This window comes from Euwallacea fornicatus, chromosome 1, assembly GCF_040115645.1.
Source record: "Euwallacea fornicatus isolate EFF26 chromosome 1, ASM4011564v1, whole genome shotgun sequence".
NCBI classification, from domain to species: domain Eukaryota; kingdom Metazoa; phylum Arthropoda; class Insecta; order Coleoptera; family Curculionidae; genus Euwallacea; species Euwallacea fornicatus.
In genome coordinates this window covers 353761-373802 of record NC_089541.1, presented here as the reverse complement: position 1 = coordinate 373802, position 20042 = coordinate 353761, and the positions used below count along the sequence as shown (strand labels likewise).

At 44.9% G+C, this 20042-nt stretch overlaps 2 protein-coding genes across 9 annotated transcripts in view; one reads left to right on the top strand and one right to left on the bottom strand.

Moving 5' to 3' along the window:
- The window catches only part of LOC136343772 (zinc finger protein 541), a 217966-nt gene that overhangs the window by 162071 nt on the left and 35853 nt on the right, over window positions 1-20042 (top strand). For all 8 annotated transcript variants that reach the window (XM_066290745.1, XM_066290727.1, XM_066290737.1 and 5 more), the window contains one exon: window positions 12799-12948. In XM_066290745.1, coding sequence (XP_066146842.1) covers window positions 12799-12948 — 150 coding nt within the window. The remainder of the gene's footprint in view (window positions 1-12798; window positions 12949-20042) is intronic.
- LOC136350594 (uncharacterized) lies at window positions 7278-8341 on the bottom strand. The gene has a single exon (XM_066302483.1). It carries the CDS (start codon window positions 8286-8288, stop codon window positions 7428-7430), a length of 861 nt encoding a protein of 286 aa, XP_066158580.1. The 5' UTR covers window positions 8289-8341; the 3' UTR covers window positions 7278-7427.

Sequence of the window (20042 nt, the reverse complement as noted above, 5' to 3'; positions counted from 1 at the left end):
TTAACTGGTCCCAACTTTGTCCTAATGCGCGATAATGCCGGACCACATGTGGCAGGGAGCGTTGGAAACTTCATAGAAACTGGTGGTGTCGAGAGGTTGTAATGGCCTGCGTAAAGTACAGACGTGAATTCGATTGAACATTTATGGGATAAATTAGGGCGCAGGGGGCATTCCCGCGATAGGCCTCCAGCAGCTCTGGATGAGGCGGGTGGGGCATCGGTTGAAGAGTGGAGCGTCATGGCGGATCGAGTCGCACTAAATTTAATTTCCTGTACGCCGAGTAGATTTGTTGCAAAATTGAATCAGGCAGAAATGGAACTTCCACACGCCAATAAGAATTTATTTTAAAGAATTCTTGTGTTAACGAGTTGTGGAAAATAGGAGGAACGAAAACGAGCCCCATGGAGAAACGTAGGTCAAAAGCAATTGACCTGCCGGAGGTTCTTCGAAGACTAAAAACCGAACTACCTTCCAAAAAGAAGCAGCAGAACCTTCTCGAACAATTTCACCGGAAAAACCCCCAAACTGACATGATTTACTACAAATTTGTTAGATGAGTTGGCATACGGCCCTTGTCCTGGCAAGCTCGCCTAAACCTCTTAGGGCGCAAGTAGCGGACAAAAACAAAACATTCGTAATATAACCAGTGTCGTATCACAATTTCGACAAGATTCGAATCTATGAGAGTTGCTAGAGGCGGCAATACCCGCCACTGAGTTTGTTTAATTTTGTCATTTTGCCTTTTTCACGAAACAATTTCTCAGTAAACATGTTAAACTAGTGCCTTTTGTAGTCACAATACATCGATTTGGATTTGATTCTTTGCTGAATGCGGGATTCCAGTAAAAATGGAGCGATTTCGACAATTTGAAGGGCAAAACGATGAATTGAAAAACAAAACGTTCGCTAAAAAGGGCACTTTCCGACAACGTTTAAAGATTTTCGACACGAGTGCCGTATTCACGCACAAAACGATTAGGAAAAATGATAAAGAGCGCGAATCAGAATTTTTCCATTAACTTCCATGAACAAAGAAGCGAACTCGGTTCCTTCCATTCCACACTAACAGCCGACGAGTCAGGCCGTAAAGCGTCGAAAAAATGGGCGACCTCGACTAACTGGTATAAAAGTGAAAAAGCTTTGAGTTTGACAAAAAAAAAATCGGGTGTGCCACTTTTTTAGAACCCCCTGTAGTTTGGGAGCTATTCAGCAAAAGCGATGCCATGGGGGCCCCTTTGAGGTGCCGCATCTCCGTTAGGGACACTTCGGGACACGCGCTTGCTGACCGATTTGGTACTGCTAGTGCACGTCGATCGCGCTGCTCATTAGCCGATCACGGGGCACCCCGTGGAACGTTGCAGAGGGGCAAGGTCGAAATGGCAGAAAAATTAATTGTCGGCAATCAGCAGGGGAACGTATTACGCTGACGTCACTCCCAAGGAACACTCCGATATTGAAAGTTCCTATTTTTCTCTTTAAAAGCGCCGCTTCCATTTAGCCCAAACTCGGGCCGATTTTCGCGAGTGGCGGGGGTGAGCTTTTAATCCAAGCAAACGAGTGGATTAAAAATGAAAAAGGAAATTCAGACTCTGGACCGCGAGAAAAGTGGATGAAATAAAACGTTTTTTGCGCTTTTTTTTTTTTTTTTTTTTTTTTTCTTTTTTAAAATTTTTTTTTGGTTGCCTACCTACACCAATATTTCCCCCTTAACTCCGATGGTTGGATGTTCAACAAAAATCCCGGCAATTAGAGCGAAATATTAATAAAACTTCCCCCGAACCCGGGAAAATATCTCGTGGAAAATTTGTTGCGATTTTTAATTTTGTTGTGTTGGAAATGTTCGAAAACACTAATTAAGGCCGGACGGCGACCGAGCAACTTTTAAGGCGGACTCGTTTTGTTGCTCTAAAGCGAAATTAAAAGTATGCAAAATGCTCGTTTACGTTTGCATTGAGCTAAATTAAACACTCGCCTAAATTAAGACTATAATAAAAAAATTCCTAAACGTAAATTGTCACAAATGGAGTTGCACGCGTGGGCGCTGGGACAAAAAAAAAAAAAAAAAAAAAAAAAAAAAAAAAAAAAAAAAATTAAAAAAAGGGGCGATTTATACGCAGTCCGATTCTTCAATTATTCCCAACTTTCTCCAGCGGTTTGTTTGCTCGCTCAGGTGTAAATCGACATACCGCGAGGGACAAAAGTATCGCCACGCCGGAAGTTCGGATATACGGGGTGACTCACGCCACACGGCACGGAACGCTGTTGCGACGCCGGCCGGTATTTTCTACATTATCGACGCCGCGACGTAGATCTGTCACGATTGCGACAACTGACTGACAACTTTTCACTTCGCTTGTGCTTCCAATGGGGAAACATGGCGCGAGCATTTAGGACGCAAGAGGTTCAGCGACAATATTTAACAATCTAATAATAATTCGAACGAATCTGGAGTAAGGAAGTCTCAATGAATCCGGAATATGAATGTACGTAGGGCGGTCCGCCGGGAATTGCGGGAAAACCGTTATTTGGAATAATCTGAACATTTTTTAATGACTCGCGACGGTCGACTTTAAGAATTATTTACGACCACCCTGTATGTTGTTTTGGCGAGTTTCGCTGCGTGCGCGGCTAAAGTCGCGCTTCATCCGCGACTCCTCAGAAAATCGCGGCGACGTAACTTTCACCTCACCAAATCGATCAACGACTGCGACTGTCAGATTTCGCCTTTAAGCGTAAATATCTCAGAAACGGTTAAAGATGAGCGTGAAACGCTTCGTATGAAAGGCGTTCGGAATTCCACGTGGAGTCCGAAAATGCAACAAAATACAGGGCGTTGCGTTTAAAACAAGCGAGCCGACACCTGCTTCCGGTGTGGCCGCCATTTTGAAAATATTTCCAACGCGCGTCCCCCAACGACTTGGGCTTATCCCCCCATTTCCAGGTTTTACCAAATCACGTAATCGATCGAGGGGCTCCCCGGATGACCGCCTTGTATGTAAATGAAAGAGCTTGACTACCTATGCTACCGTGAAACCATGGGCGTACGTGAATTCATCTAGGGCGCATCGTCAAGGGTGGTTGGTAATTTAAACAGATCTTTGGTCTGAGTTAACTGTATTTTGATGATTTTGTCGTATCAGACAAAGGGATGACGTCCTCGTCCTAGCGCTGTGACACCACCGTTAGGTTTTCGTGAGAAATCAACTAGGAATGATATGAAGGGGGAACAGATCCATAGGCGTAACTTAGGGTGCCTGGTTTGAGGATAAGAAGGTATATAACAATACTGTGAGGTATTTTCAGAAAATTTTGCCTTTGGACTCTATTACGACCACTTTTTAAAATTATTTTCATATTATACAGGGTGTCCCATTCCAGCTAATTAAAGTTTTTACTTGATTAGTTTTCATTTTTGCGCACCCAGTATGAGATAGCAAGTTCGTCGTGATTGGGGTAGAACGTACGAGCTATTGTTACGCTACACTGCATGTTACACTTCCACAACTCAAATGCTTCTTAGGTGTTTTCAAAACACGAAAATCGCGTAAAATTTTGGTAAAATTTCGATTATTTAAATAAACCTGAAGCGTTGTAAATCTTATTAAAACGGACACCAATTTCGATCGAAGAATTCAGGAATGTAATGATATACGGGGGGCCCCGTTTAAAAAAATAATAATACAACTTTGATGCCCTTGGGGCTTTTGCGACGCCCCGTATAATACGAAATTAATTTTAAAAAGCGGTGATGATGGCGCGTCGTACAGGGTCCGAGGGTAAAACTTCTTGAACGCCTCGTATCTTGGGCACAACACTCCGGCTGCCGTGCGAGCACGTACGTCCGAGCTTCCGGCGCGCCGATGCTTGGGTCCCTCGCCGTACGTCGCAGCCGGCAACTTCGAGAATAATCGCACAGAAGGGCACAACCGGCAATTCAGCTCGTCCTGACCCTTTCGAGGTCGTCACAAATGAAATAATTGCAATTCAACAATATTACCACTTTGTTAGTTTTTCCATTTTCCACGAGTGGGGCGCTCTCGACAAAGTTACGCAGTAGATGAAACCGATTCCATTAAGTCTCGGGGACAAATCAAAAAGAAATTGCTAAGTCCGGAAATGTTGGGGCCCTAAATCATAGAACGGGCGTTCTAAATTTTTGGGGCGACCGAGCAAAAATTCAAATCGGGATCGGTAAATTTCCGTCAGCTTTACGGGGCACTTCCACCACTCGCCGACCTATTTCATTTTTAATAGGGAGGCGCATTCAAACGTGAAATCCGGCTCTGCATGTCTGCTTTGATCAAAACACTAAAACAGCCCCTAAAAATGATGAGATCTGGGGAGCAAGTTGAACTTGTTTAAATTCCGGAAACCCCGCCATTTCTTATCCGGGCAACATCTGGTTATTACAAATTGCAAAATGGGGCGCGCGGTTAATACGAATGAGACTGACGGGAGTCTGCAGCCGAATGTGCGAGAGGGCCCTCGGAGGCCACTCCGTCATCGCCGGACTGTGTCCACTATGAATTGGTCTGCTCGTACATCATCGTCCACCCATGATCCGCACAATATTACTTCTTGAAGATCGATCGTACATGATTTAGAACTCGTCTATTTTTGGCCATTAAATGGGATTTTAGGGTTCACTTGCGGGGATTTCGTGGTCTCTCCCGGTGTGAAAGGAGAAATTTATTCTTATACGCTCTTAATGAGGTCTGGCCCAAGGAAAGTGCCCGCCCTGGATGTATTTTCGGTCGTTTTAAAAAAAAAAAAACGCAAAAACACGTCAATTTTGATAGGAAGTGCGGACGTCAATCGGTGGAGGAGCTGTCTTCGAAACGTCATCCCGCTACCCGTGGGAACCACCCCTTTGAAATTTTTCGGTTGGAAGGGGGATTGCGTTATACACGGTTTTCATCTTTCACTTTCGTACTTTGGCTCCGTAGAAATTAAACAAAAGCCCCGATACCCCTATTTTAACCACGAATGTCATTGTGACGAACTCTGGGAGCATACAGTCGGACTCGAAACCCCTCCACGTCCCAAAGGCCTCAACAACGGTCGCACTTCCAACGTTTGATGTCAAACGGATAAGCCCTAATTTTTCTGAAGTAGAAATTTATTGATGTTCTGCACCTCGTGGTCTTGGTACTTCGTGGCGAACCATCGTCGTTCAGTTTTCCGCTTGATTAAAATGGTTTGCACGTTACAAGATAGAATCGAGATTGCGAGTCTGCGTTTCAAAAACCACATAAAAAACCATAAGAAATGAAAAAAAAACGATAAAAAAAAATAACAGGGAAAAATTTTGCATGGGCGGCAGCTGGCGCGTCCACGTTAAATCGTTCTGATGAAACGGTGTGCCACCCTTAAGTACCCAAGCTGCCGACCAAAATTCACTGAAACTGGTTCCGTCCAAAAATAGCGGAGCTGGCCGCTCCGGGGGGAATCACGAAGGCCAAATCGCGGTTCTGGGCCGCGTTCAAACGGACGACGGAACGCCGAACGTCTCAGCAATGCTGCGTGCGCAAATATTGCCGAGAATTGCGGCGTTTTCGAAAAATTGTGTTCATAGAACTTCCAAAGGAATTAAATTACATTCTGCCGCCATGAAACTTGTACAGGAATCAAATGGGGACGATTTCGCCCGTCGATCTGACGTCGAGTTGCGTTGATGTTGACTCCGCCGCCCGTTGATTTCTGCGAATCTTTCTGTTGCATGTTACTTTGGAACAGACGTTTGTTGCATGACGCAACATTTTCCGACGGACTTCCGTTCCGTCGAAATGGCGATGCGGACGGTCATTGTTGGACCGACGTCGACCCTCATTTGCTCCGTGAGGCTCACACCCGACGACCTCAAAAATCGAACGCCTCGGCGGGTTTTATCATAAATTGTTGGAACATTTTTACTCCCGAGGACTCAAGTGGAGAAAACTGCCTAGAGCTTCTACGAGACGTCACGTCTCCCGAGAATAACTGAACGAGGGCCCCGCTTGTTGGAACGAGACCTGGTCCGTCAATGGAGGATGGAGCGCCTGCACCGATGCCGCCGGCGATTTCTAGATGAAGAACTGCCTGAAATATTGATCGGCAGTGAAGTGGCCGGCAAGATTCCCTGATCTCAGTCCAATCGATTTTCTTCTTCCGCGGGCGTTTAAAGATCAAAATCTACGACTCGCGATCTGATTCTCCAGAGGGGTTCGTAAACTGCAAGTTAGTAACTCCACGGTCGATAGTGTGCGGCGAGGTTTTGAGGATCAGCTCTACGGGCGTCAATGGAGTCAATAGAGTCCGCTGTAGTTGAACTCAAGTCATTTGATTTTTCTTTCGTTTCTGCAAGGCCGACGCGCAGAAGTAAGAAGTAAAAGCTCGACCATGTAGCAAATGAAATCACCCTTCAAGCGGGGTATGGCACAACTCCTCTTCCAATTTGAAAATTTCTAATGGGCGGTTTCCGAGAGGAGAAAGATGACCCTTCGGGCACAACTTTCTCGCCGGATAAGGCCCCCTCCCTATCAAACTCGGCGCATTTTGGCGATTTTTTCTCGACAAACGACAGGAAAAATGTCCAGAGCGGATGCTCATTCCACGGACACCCTGTACACGCACCGCATTCAACTCGATGAAAACCGACGCGTGGCTTCTTATTCGGTGAAACGCAGATAACACTCGGTAGTCCGTTCCCCCCGCAAGAAGGCACCCTCGAGCACGTAAAAGGGCACTGGACGCACGCGAGCCCCACAAAGACGGAAAATCAAATTTGAAAGTAGAGACATGGACACCTACCGATATTCTGGCAATTCGGAAAGCTCTGGCACATTACACCGTGAATATGGTTTATGAAACACTCCCCCTCCCCCCCTTTGGCATAAAATTTATTGCGGCAGCACCGAGTTTTCCATTTTATGGTTTCGCGGCCCCAACATGCGCCCCTACTTTACACACTCCAGAGAAACTTTATGCCCATTGTATCCAGATGTCTGCGGTTTGAGCAAGACTCCGGAGAATAGGCCCGTTACTTTGACGAAATTAGAGCTGCCATGCCGCGGAGATTATGTGCACATACGAGAGGGGAAATTCGAGGCGAAGCCCTTTCTCTCTTTCACCGAATAAGGAGGCATATTTAAGGGGAAAGGGGGAAAAATTCTCCATGGGCTCTTTAAGTGTATGCAAAACCCACACACGAGTTCGATCTAAAATCGGATTAGTCGTCTACACCTGGAGTTTAAACACGAGACAAAGCCTGTTTGTTTAGGATGGATACATTGTTCCCTCTATGAGATTAACGCCTAGCAAACACGATCGAGAGGCAATGTCTCTTAACTAAATTATAATATCTCGGTTAAGTGGTGGAGGCGGCGCTCGCGCGTTGTATCAAATCACAAAAATGAAGTACGTAAGCGATAATAATTGATCCCGCAGGGCTAATCGTCATCGAGGAGCTGCGGCTCTATCTCACCGACGTCCAAACTCCCCCCGTTGAGTCTGTCGATTTGGTCCCGGACGGACTTCAGTTTTCTCATTTCCTCGCTGATCTTGTTACTTTGCCTGCCGTACCACACCTCCAGTAAGTCGATCGCCTCCTTCCTGGCGACCAAATCCGCCTTTCCGATCGATTTCGCCCCGGCACCGTCCTTCGAGCTATCCAGCCCGAGCTGCGCCTCTCGGAAAGCAATGGGAGGCTCTCCCTCCATCGCGGACTCTCCCAGTTTCGCCACCAATTTTCCGTAGTTCACCGAGAACGAGAATTTCCGAGCGTCCGCCCTCTCGGGGCCGAAAGCCTCTTCTGCGTCGGGGGAACCCCCGCTGATCTTGCCAAGTTCCAAATTCAGCATCGCGTATCGCTCCATCAGCGTCTCCTCGATGTTGTCGATGCACAATTCCACGTCCTTGGGACGATCCCCGTTCCGCAAGCGGACGGTCTTCAGGAAACTCCACGCCCAGTGGAGCTGGACGATTCCCAGTGGCGATTCGTGCTGTTCGGGGGAGAAGATCGACCAAATTACGGCGATGGTGTGGTCCACCAGAAGGTGAAACGGGGGACATCTTGTCGTCACGTTTTTGACTTGCGCGGGCTTCGAGCCCCTCGGACGTCTGAAGGTATAGGGCATCGGGACGTACCTGCCCGGCTTCTCCGGGATAACTGGCAAGTTGGTCAGGCAATTGGTCCATGTGGTCGAGACGGAATTTTTGGTGTTAAAGGGCTTTCCAGGTCTCACGTGCACTTTGCTTATGGCAAACCTAGTGGCGGCTCCGTCTCTCGCGTCTGCCTCTTCGTCGGCCATTTTGAGCGAGTAATTACAAAGGATTTAGACTTGTCGTGCATTCAAGTTATAAATGTGACGTGGCAGGTATTAATAAGGTTGTATTTAGAATAGCAGCAAATACCTTTTAAAGGTATGTCACGTCAAAGTTCGTAAAAGTTGCTTTCAGTGCTTGCTGAGAGTAAAGCAAAGTTTTCTAAGCAGGTAATCAGCAACAAAAGTAGAGAGTAGATCCGACGGAAGTGAAACTACGAGAAAGCGAGGGATCGTTAAATTTCATTTTAGGGCTTTTATTGGCATTAGGCCGGTGCACTTTATTCAAAATCGTGGCTCGGAACACACCGAAGCTGCCTGATCTTTTTAGCTTGAAATCTGTTTAATTGATTGATTGATAAAAAACGAAACGCGCCAAGTTGCCCCGCGCAGGTCGGCGAACGCGTTTTCGACACTCGCACGCGGTGTCCACTAGAGCTGAAGGCGATCTATCGATTAAAAACGTTTCCGTGACAGTACCACTTCCGGTTGCGCCGGAAACGAATGTCGACTCGCACGTTTCACATCGTGTATTACATCGAAATCGATTCCGTGCCTAAATTCTGCGGTTATCGAGATATTTAGATTTTTTCAGCAAAAGTGACAGCCGAGGCCGTTGACGTATCGACATTCGCAAACGTCAAACTGTTTTGCCCCGTTTCGGAGAGTACCTCGCTGCCCTTGGAATCGGCGAGTTAAACCGCGGTTTTCCGTGCAGCGGGCTCGAAGTGACAGCCCGACGTTGACATGTGAAAACCATGAAAAACTGTCATTTTTGAGTTAGTAACGCCCTATTTCTTCGACGGTTGAGTGATTGGCGGGATAAACAAGTGCCGCTTTCAACACCGAACCTGCCCGTGCCGAACCCGAACCTTTTCCATTTTATTAAAAAAAAAAAAAAACTTCCTCGTTCGGAACGCCACTTTCAATATGGCCGTAAGTGATGCAAACGCAGATTATCTCGGTACGTTGGTTAATTATGGTGAATGGGACAAAGTATCGATCGGATCGTGCCGGACACTCGGCACTCGACGTCCATAAAAAACGGAGGCCTCGCGAGGAGCCCTTCCACGCGTAATGGATAGTGTTCCAAACCAGGGGGCCTGTCCAGACAGGCTACAGAAGAAAAAACCAGCTTATTGTCCATGATAAAATGACCGAAACCGCTGTTTGTTGTAAAACACATTAACGCCCGCACCTGTCATTCAGTCAGGAAATTGCCTCAAACGTGGAACATTGCAAATGAAAACTGTTCCTAATGTTCACGATAGGCCAGGTGATGTTCATTTCCGACACGACCGGAAGTGGCGTTTTCATGGAAACATTTTTAGTCGATGAATCGCCTCCACTTCGCCATGGCACCCAAATCAAAAACTGTCCCTGTCCATGGTTTCTGGGATGCAGATAAAGTATTCGTGGGACACCGTGTATGCGGTAGGTCGTTGAGTAAGATCGATTTAAATTTAGCATTTTCTTCGAGAAATTCGCGATACTTCGGGGCGCCGCGCCTTCCAAATGGATCCGCCGACGTCAAATATGGCGGATGAATGCTCGACGCAATCAAACGCCTCTTTTAACAATAAGGTAACATTCGGCTGAATTCCCAAGGATTTCTTCGTTTGGGAATAGAGCTCGCGATCTGGCAGCGGCGCCTTCAACGTGACACGTGGCGAAAAAATGGCGGCTCGACAAATGCCTGTTGCGGGGTTGTCGCTTCCACCGTTTACGGCGGAGTGCCGGTGTTCCCTAATTAAGAGATAAATTCGAAAATTAAAAAAAAAAAGAAAAAAAAAAAGGATTTTCGTTGTCGTAAATCTGACTTCGGCGACGCTGAAGTTCTTCCGTTCGCAATAATAAAACTTCGATTATTTCTGTTTCAACTCGTGTTCGCGGTGCAACTCGATAAAATAAGTTTTTCTCGCCAATTGGTAAACAAATTGAGTCGGAGTGGTCTTACGTTTCCAGGACACTCGAAACTTTATTAAACTTTAAAATAAATTCGCTATATTTTCCTTCTCGTTATTATTGCTTTCAAAATGTCGAAGTTGTCAAGTAACTTCCTGAAATATTTAATGTCGCGCCATATACTCATAAGCGCCCCTCTGTTTTGCATATTTTTAATTTTGCACCGAATAAAGCGGCGAAGTTTTATTTTGCGGGGAATCGCCCCCTCATTCTACCCGCTGAAACGTTTATCTTCCTCGCAGTTTTAATTACTGGTCGAGTAATGAGCGTTTTGCTTTTAAGTGCGCTAGTTTCGAACGTGCCACATTTCAGCTTTTAATTGGCTGCCGCGGAACGAAGCTTAATAAATTAATAATGGCCGATTCCGGACATGTCCGACGAAATCCGACTGATAATCCGCAGCCCCGGAATATAAAGGTTTCATTACAGTTAAAACGCTTTTGGATAAAGTCGGTTTAACCCCGAACGTGAGCGAAATTTCAATAGTTTAGCGGACACTACTTGGGACGGCCCTAATTACGGCCCTTCTAATATCCTATTCCATATAAATTTTCACTAGGGCAAATTGCCGTATGTATGCAAGCGGACGGCCACTTAGGGCCCCTTTCAAAAAGGGGCCCATTTCGAATAATGACAGCAATTTGCCTGATTGAGAACGCGACTCACATACGCATATACATATTGGAAAAATGCCATTAAAATGGAATGACACAATATCGAAGTTTTGGTATTTCCATTTTCAATTGAGGCACCGCTCCGAATATGTATGTAGATTGCGAGTTTTCCTTCAGGCTGATTTTGTGGTTGCAGTGAAAATTAATAACTTGCAGGGATTTGCCTCGAAGGTTTTTATATAGCGACGAGGTTTGGGAGTAATGAAATTTCAATGATATTCTTTCCCGAAGGTTCGGCCCGAAAAAATATTTTATCGATTTTTCGATTTTCAGATGTATCGTCAATTTCGGAAATTAATAGACCTCAGCAACGCGAGAAATTTGCGCAACATCCATCCGAGCAGGCCGCGATCATGTGTTTTGTTCCCGGAACATCTGCAAACGACGGCCGTCACCCGTCTAACTTGTCAAGGATGGCAATTGACAGCGGCCGCGCAAATGTTTTCGGAAACAAAAATTCGGAACCGCGGCGAATTCTGCGGCAAAAACTGCTCGGGAATAATCCGTCGAGGTAAACAGGCTGCGTCCGACGAAGTTTTTAGCCATTTGGCAACGTGGCCCGAAGCCCGACCACGCCTGCCAGCAAGACGTACCTGCCATTAAGAGGCCCGTTGGGGGAGGCTTAACAAAAATTAGTGCAAGGTTGTCGCTTTTCCCCTTTATGAAGGGCTTTAATGTTTTTTAATGAAATAATGAATTAAAGAAATGTATTCGCGCCACGAATTAACACATTTCAATGGAAAAAAAAAAACAAAAAATCGGTGTTTTCGTTGAATTTTTCGGAAAATTGGTGACGCTCACAGCGCCAGTATTTTCCATATTGGGACTCTGGCTCCCATTGCACATTGCAGGTCTGCAGGTTTTTAAGAAAAATTTCTCGACGTTCGGCTTTCAGATCTCACTTCAGTGCAGAGCGTTTCCGTAAGTCTCGGGCGCTTACGGCGTTACAAGAGACGGAGTGAGGTAACACGAGACAAAAGAACTCATTAGCAAGAGCCCTCGTTAAAGCCAACACTTTTCGGTGTGGCCACAGCGTTGTCCTGAAGAAATATATGCGAAAGATGATTTGGTAGTTTCGCAACCGTGTTTTTTCGTTTGAAGCGTTTAAATAGCCGGGCCGGGCACGCCTTGGACTTTTAAACTGGAAAATTTCCATTTCTCCAACACGCGCCCGGGACCGTGAGCCGTTATCTCACGCAAATCGGCAGCAGGACGGGACCGTTTTGGATGTGAGTGATTTCGAGAAACCCCCGCATTGATGAGATCGAAGACGATCTTCGACGTTCGACGATCCGAGGAGCCGGGCGCGCCTCTGACTTTCCGAAGGCGCGACGTTGCCGCTCTCGAAAACTCTCCGATTCCGGCACGTTCGGCACGAATCGGCACCGCGGCTCGTTTTTCTTTTTCACTTGAAAGTATTTCCGCCGTTTTCGACCGAGCGAAAGAATTTTTCCCGGATGCCTGGCGGACCGAGTCGGACTTCCAAGTTGTAGAATTGGAAATTTTTCTAAATATAACCAGAACCCAAAACCTATATTTCGTGCATAATTCGGCGGCGGAGTGATTTTATTTAAAACCTAGTAATTTCACGAAACACCTGCCTCAATAAAATAGAACATTTTTCTTGAGTATTGCGCGATCCCGAGTACGGCACGTCACTGATATTTATAGTGTACGACTGAACGTTTTTTACGCGTGCTCGAGATCCAAAACCGCCGCCATTGTTTTGAGCACGCCACGGAAGTTTGGAAAAATCGCAAAAATTGATTCGGGCCGGCCTGGACCCCGGGGGGGCCCCGCCTCGTCCAAAGCCTGCAAGCGGACGGAAGTTCCATATATATTTTTTTTTCCTTTTTCAGGCGGGGACACAGTGACTGCGTCCTTCGATTTCTTCGACTCCTCCAGCGCTCACGACTTAACGCTATCACCTCAGACACTATCAAACACTACAGAGGCCTTAATAAATGACAATTCTAACAGTTTAGGACTCCACCATGATAGCGACGCCGGTAAGTGAGAATTAAATCGTCTTTTAGGAAAATTAGAAATGCCCCCCCGGGGCATCACTTTCCAAACAGGGTGTTGTTTTGACCCATTTACGTCGACTTTTATAAACGCCGTAAAGATAACTCAATGGGGGCGTGGCTTAATTTTGCATGCGGATTTAAGGTTTTTTTTTTTTTTTTTTTTTTTTCAAGGAGAAAACTCTGGAAATTTCCGAATATTAAGGAGATTCTTCTTCTGCTCTTGTGTCAAATATGCAAAAATATTTTTAATATTCGTTCAGCGTCTTTTTGAAAGCGGGGCTCGTTGCTCTCCCGAAGGTCCTTGTCAGGGCTCGTTTTTCCTTAAGGAATTCATTCAATTATTATTTTCATTTCCTTAATGGCCGTCTCTGGAGCATCTGGAGATGTAATCTATCTTTGCCGCTGTCATTCAAGCGATCTGTCCCTTTAAACTTGGCCATGTTTTGCCTGTCCTTTGGATACATTTCGGTAATTTTAGAGTCTCTCCTCGTCGCCGGTGTAATCCTTTGAGGACAGTCCGTTTTTATTATTTCTTTCACTGAATTTTTACGAGTCCCTACGACAGTTCCATCGTGGAGTAAATTGATCCGGTCGAAGATCCGGCCGGATAGAGAGTAATCCGGGCATAATAAAATTTCATGATTTAACACGCCGTGAACACTAACAACCCCACCCAGAGGTAAAATGGTAGTCACGTGACATTACGTTGTGCATGAAAATAAGTCGGGGGCGTACGTGAAAAAACTCCTAAAAGATGCAGTCGGGAGATTAGAAACTTTTATTTGACCCGTCGAAAACGTCGCCCCAAAACGGATTTCTCCCGGTCCCCCATTTACTTCGTTTCTCTATTTTTCTTCTCCTTCGTTCCTTCTGTTTTTTTGTTTTTCCGGGAATACATGTTCTGTCACTGTTAAGGCTGAAACGGGATCAGCACGTAACAATGCCCTTTTCTTTCTCTTCGTGATATTATGAGCGAGGACAATGGGTCTTATATTATTTATCTGGTTTGTTTTTAACGTTGCGGAGCTGCAGCTTTTAGGAAATTAACAGAGGTAGAGATGGTGTCTCTTTGAGGCCGAGTCTGCTTTGAGCGAAACTGATTTAGCTGATTTTTCAACTATTTACTTAATGGAACGGCACGGCGACGAACGATCACTTCGCAAAGTCCATGCGGAACGGTTTCACTTTTTCGCCCGCAGGACGTGTACGGGGTGTCGCAAACGACGGGGCCGCTGCCGTGAAGCCGTGAGAGACGCGAGGACGTTTAATTGAACCGTGGGAACGTTGCGTATTTTCGTTCTCAATGAAATCCCGCTCGAAAATCCAAAGAACTACGGCCGGTTCCGAGGGTGCACGAAGAAAACCTATGACATTTCGATTTCGCCTCCCGCTGACGTCATACCCGCGAATATCCGAACGGCAGATTGTCAGGGCACCCACGTCTGACGAAGGAGGCGGCGGGACGAAACTTTGTTGCCGACGTTTCGTCGGCCGGACGACCGCCGTCAGTTCTTCGGTATTAATGCGAACTCGAATAATTGACTGCAGTTTTCAAATTCGAAAAGTATTAATTCAAAAATAACAAAAGGTCGTGAGTTTCGTTTGTATTCATAATAACAGTGTTAATTCGATTAAAAATTTAAAACACGTTTCAGTAAACGGTTATTGAAATAACGAGTGGAAATCGTAAAAGGTATCCGAGCTGAAAGCCATTCGCCTCGATACATTTTGCACTCAATTTATGTAATCTTAATCTGGCACGTTGAATAGATCGATGGGGAATCGCTGCTAGTTCCCTTATTAAATCAAGTCGAAATTCATTAATATTATTTGAAATTTCGCGGTGTAAACGGTTCTGAAGGTGGCCCCACGGAAGGCGATCCGGGGGGTTCGAATCGGGACCTCTGGCAGGCCACCCGGTTGCCGATCCATTAAGAAATCCCGTTCAAATAATCCGTTACGTCTCGTCCGCTGCTTGCGGAGGGGCATCGCCATGTCGTCGCCCTAACTGTGGTGGAATAATTAACGGTTCCTCTTCAAATTGATCCAAAATTTGACGTTAGATCGGTTCTAAGTATCTTTCGGATGTTAAAGGGCTGCTGCGCATTATAGAGCCAAGAATTCTATTGCGCCACATACGGGCCCATACGTTAAATGACACTCGCCCTTGTGGTCTAACTTCTACGTTTGGCCTCGGATTCTCAACCGACCAGTGGTGCTCATTAGGTCTCTTAAACATTCCGATCATTCAAAACGAGCGTTCATCGGTCTGAATTATATTTGACAAAAACCTGTTATTTTCAGTAATTTTATTTTGATCCAGTGACGAAAATCCAATCTTCTAACGTTGTCACCCGGGTTAAGTACATGGCATGCGTGGGTTTTATATGATTTATATATATATATTTATATATATTAGAACGAAAATTTCGCCACATTCTTATTCTAGAAATTTGCAATTTCCTTTCGAAATGCCCCAGAGACCTTCGGGGGCCCTTATTCTCCCCTGAAAAAAAAATCGAATCGACGGATGGATATAATACCGCATTTAAAGTAAGTTCTGCTTCACGTGGAGGATCTCCTCGATGGCCACAATCATCTATGGGTTCACTAAAACTTCCAAATTTCATCAAATTTTTATCCAGTTTAGAGGGCGACCTCTGACGAGGCGGCTCTCGATTGGGATACCGATTCGAATATCGTTGACTTGCAATTCCAGGATTTCCATTAGAAGAGCAATAAATTTGTAACATGTCGCGCTTTCCTAAATTCGAAAACTTCATTTTCCATTGGCTGCAACGAACTTTCAAGATAAAAATGATAAGTGGAAATAGATAAACAATTATTTTGCCAAATCGGCCGTTATAATTCAGTGTTTGTGTGGCACGTTTCGTTCCACACCACCTAAGCCCCAATAGTGCCCCATTCGCTTTGCGATATTCGCGAGAATACCATCGAAAGGGGGCAAAACCCGAATATCAGAGCTTCGGTTTTCTTCGCATATCATCGGGGCTCGTCGCAATTTCTCGCAGTTTTAAGCGACGTAAACAGCTTAAAAACACGCAACTTTGCCGCAATATAAATGTCCTCGCATCTCTGACGGCTCCCGAGATCCCCATAGTGGCCCCTTCACTTGAGACACCCTGTACAACGTGTCCAAAATAAAAATGGCGGTGGAACAGCAAGTACGGTGTAGCATTTCGAGAGCTTCACAAAAGCGCGTCACAAGGACAAGACTGTAATTTCTGATTATTAAATCGGAGTGCTTGAACGAACAAATTAATGATGATCCGCTGAGATTTTCGAGTTAATGAGAAATGCAGAAGATACGGAACGTCCCCACGGGATACACTGAATACGGCGTTTTACATACGTCATACGAGCGTTTTCGGATGTGGCAACGACAGCAGTGCTGTCGGCTCCATTGCAGCTAATAGAGGGCGCCGCTTGAAACCGTCCCGGGTGGTTAAAAGAGCCCTTTTTTTTCTACGCAGCTCCAGTAGTCCCACTAATGAAACGCATTGTCCTATTTGACATTCTAGGTGAAAAGGGCACACCCGTGAGCAACCACGAGATTTCACCGTTTTCGAAATATATTCTAGCTCAATGCCTCACGAACGTTCGTACGTGTGCACTCTCGAGTAGAGTCGAGAGCTGGCGAAGTCGAACGAAGTAAATAGGCGTTTGTTCCGTTCGGATGGGCGCCATTTTTAAAAATGGATGTCGATTTGTCAGTGATAGAGCAGCGGCTTGTTAAGGTCGCTATCAATTTTTCCTTTGAAATTGATTAAAATTTCAATTTTTCTGCGTAATACGTGTTGTGCATTATGCCGAGACATGGGCTGTTTTGAAATGCAGAGATGCGAGATACGGTGCGTTGTTATGCCGGAGCAAAATTCAATGGGCGGAAAGCTTGTCGCAAGTATTTTGAAATTTGTCCAAATGGAGGGCAGCCCAACCGGACGCTATTTAAAGGTATTTATGAACGGTCGGATGAAACTGGACCACAGCAATCCGAGCGAGGTACTACTGGCAGGCTGAAAGTTGGTACTCCAGAACAAGAGGAAGCGGTGTTGGTTCTAGCAGCAGAGAACCCAAAAATAAGCTCTGGGCGATCGAAGGCAGAAACTGGAGTAAGCGAATCATCGATAGTTCGAATATTTCATGGCAGAGGTCTCTATCCATATCATTTTACACCTGTACAGAATTTGCTATCAGTCGATCTTCCACGGAATTATCACATTTCTTCCGGAACCAAGAAGATAAGGACTTCTTATTTTTTTTAGATGTTCTTTTTAGCGATTAAGCCACTTTTAACCGACACACCATCTTCAACTTCCAAAATATATACGTTCGGGATACCGAAAATCCAAGTTCGGTTACCGAACGGCACGTAATGGATCGCTGCGAATTACCAGCTAACGTTAATGACAACTTCTACTTGAGTTTCCTACAAAATGACGGTTTTTCCATGACGCGCCTTAGAATGTGCGGATTTTATGCAGGACGGAGCGCAACCACACATCTGTCCAAGAGAGAAATTACCTTAATGAGCGCCGTTCACAGCTACGGTTAGGATGGGGCGGCCCGCTTTCGTTGCCTCCTCGAAGCCCGGATTTTAATCCGTTGTATTTTTAGGCTCGGAGCTACACGTAATCAATTGTTTACAATGGAAAAATCAACGATCGCCAACGGGCCAAAGGTGTTAATGCGGCTAACTTATCAAGAAACTGAGGACTTCTGCACGAAATCGGGCAGTTTTGCACGTAAACGCATCGAAGTTGACGGCGGCCACGTGAAACGCTTACTACCTAGAAGATATTAATTTCGCTATTAACATTTTTATTATTATTCAATTGTTAACCGATTGTGGTCATTATGCACGGAACAAAACTGATCTCTAAATTGTCCAGGTATTTGCCGCTTAGCTCTAAACGGCCATACCGACTTAATTGTATTGTACGAGCTCCTAAAGCCGAATTTCGGATGGAAAAATTATATACCGATTGTGCTGGACACGATGGCCATAATGTAAGAAATGTAAACGGGTCAGAAGCCTTCGACACCTCTAAATAAACGACAAAAGTGCCATTTGAGCTGTTAGCTCGCGCTTGACTGCGATTCTGAAAATTTACACTCTTATATTAACAATTATTAAACATAAATAACTATTTAATCGTTGGACAACTGCTGGAACGCATGCGACTTTAACACCGTCATAAAGTACTTTTTAGAGTTTCTAAGAGGCACTTCACGTACCGATAAAATTACCTGTACAAATTTAAGAGCGAATTAAAACGCTGAAATACTTACCAATAACGCTCTAGCGCTCGCAGGGCTCGGGCAGATAAACCAGAGCCATAGCGCAGTGCTTTCCTCCAGTTTCCCGACGTCCTTTTCCATATCCATGAACTTTTATCGAGAATTTTCAGCCACAGCACAGTTATAAAAATCACCCCCACCGGGAGCGAATCTACTGCCATGTTATCGTAAGCTACAACGCTCGAAGAAACCGACGCTAATACGAAGAACGGGTGGCGAAAGGAATCATCGTGAAGTGGTGGAGAAGGAGAATTAAAAAACATTTTAGTTAAGGGTCCCGCCGTACTTTGCACGTGTTTCGTCTCCGGCGGCTCTCATCAGTTCGGGGTCCTCTTGATCGCGTGGCTCATTGCCGCGTCGACGTTTTTTCGAAAATGCGATTAACTGATTAGTGAAATATTTCAAAGGTTTGTCGATCATTTTAATCCGTGGCTCAGATGTAACTTCAGGATTTGGCCGATGCGGAGCTGACTTATCATTTTCACCAACCGAAACCTTTAATGCCGTTTTAAATCGTTTTTGCCCCGCCCGTATCATTTCGACTGGAGTATTAAAATAAGCATCAAAACCGACCGAACGCAATATTTCAAAGCCGACATGGAAAATGCATAATGCATCAAAAATTAAGGCTGCGTTTAATGGTCCCGATTGGTATTGACAGACGTCGTTTCCATGGCCATAATGGAGCGCCGGAGTTAGGGCAAACACAACTTATTTTCCGTCATCGCGAATTATTGTTGATGCTGAAGTCAACGATAGAAAGTTTCGAAGCGGTCCCTCGTACAAATATTGAATATGTTGAACTTCCTTATGTACTTCCATGGAGCTTTTACTCCACCTTTCGACCGACTCCGCGAATGACTGACGGGAAGTTGGAGGGAAGGAAAGAGTAATTGTCCGCAAGCGGTCCTTTTAAATTTCCCCAAGAAATCGCATAAGCAATCGGCCCGATCCGTTAGTGTCGTAATTCCCGCACCTGTCAACGACCAGGCACTTTTTGAAAAAAAAAAAAAACAGTACTTAATGATTTTTTATAGAAATCTACAGGGTGGGCCACGAGTAACGCCTCGGAATTTCATGACGAAGCCAAGAGATTTTTTACCGTTTCTTTTTTGAGGTGTATACAGACTAACTAAAGCTACATTTTAAAATTTCTTTCGAAGTATACAGAGTGTCCCGAACACGCCTAACTGATCAAAGTTGCATTTTTTTAAATGGAATCCCCTGTATACTATATAATTTTTGACCTCGACCATTAAAATAAAATTATGTTGTGTTAAGGTTTACGGTATCTAACTCCAGCAGTTTTTGAAATAATTCAGTTTCTGCCAAGATGCAAGATAATTCTCAACGCCCAATCTCCCGTCCCATATTTAAGTTTTTCAAACAAAATTTTAATAGGAAGCCATTAAGGGACCAAATTTCGTACTGAAAAAATACAAAAAGTCGACGAATTGCACAGGGCGTTCTAAAAATAGTGCCAAACTCGTTCGACTTTTAACTGTTAGTAACTTTTTTGATTTAAATGGGACACCCGGTATGTTGTGTTACAGTTAGATGCCAAATTTACTTATCTGTCGGATATCATTAGGATTCCCCATACCTGGCTCTACTAATTTTCACAAAAAACATACGTTTTTATAAAAATATCTAAATCCCCAATTTCAACATCATGCCTCATGAAATTGCTAAGATGTCCGTGCAATTTATTTATTTACTTGCGTGTATCTGTATATTACAATTTTAACAATATT

Bases quoted from the DNA above. Each gene is read 5' to 3' on its own strand.
- LOC136350594 (XM_066302483.1), bottom strand. From the start codon at position 8,288: ATGGCCGACGAAGAGGCAGACGCGAGAGACGGAGCCGCCACTAGGTTT.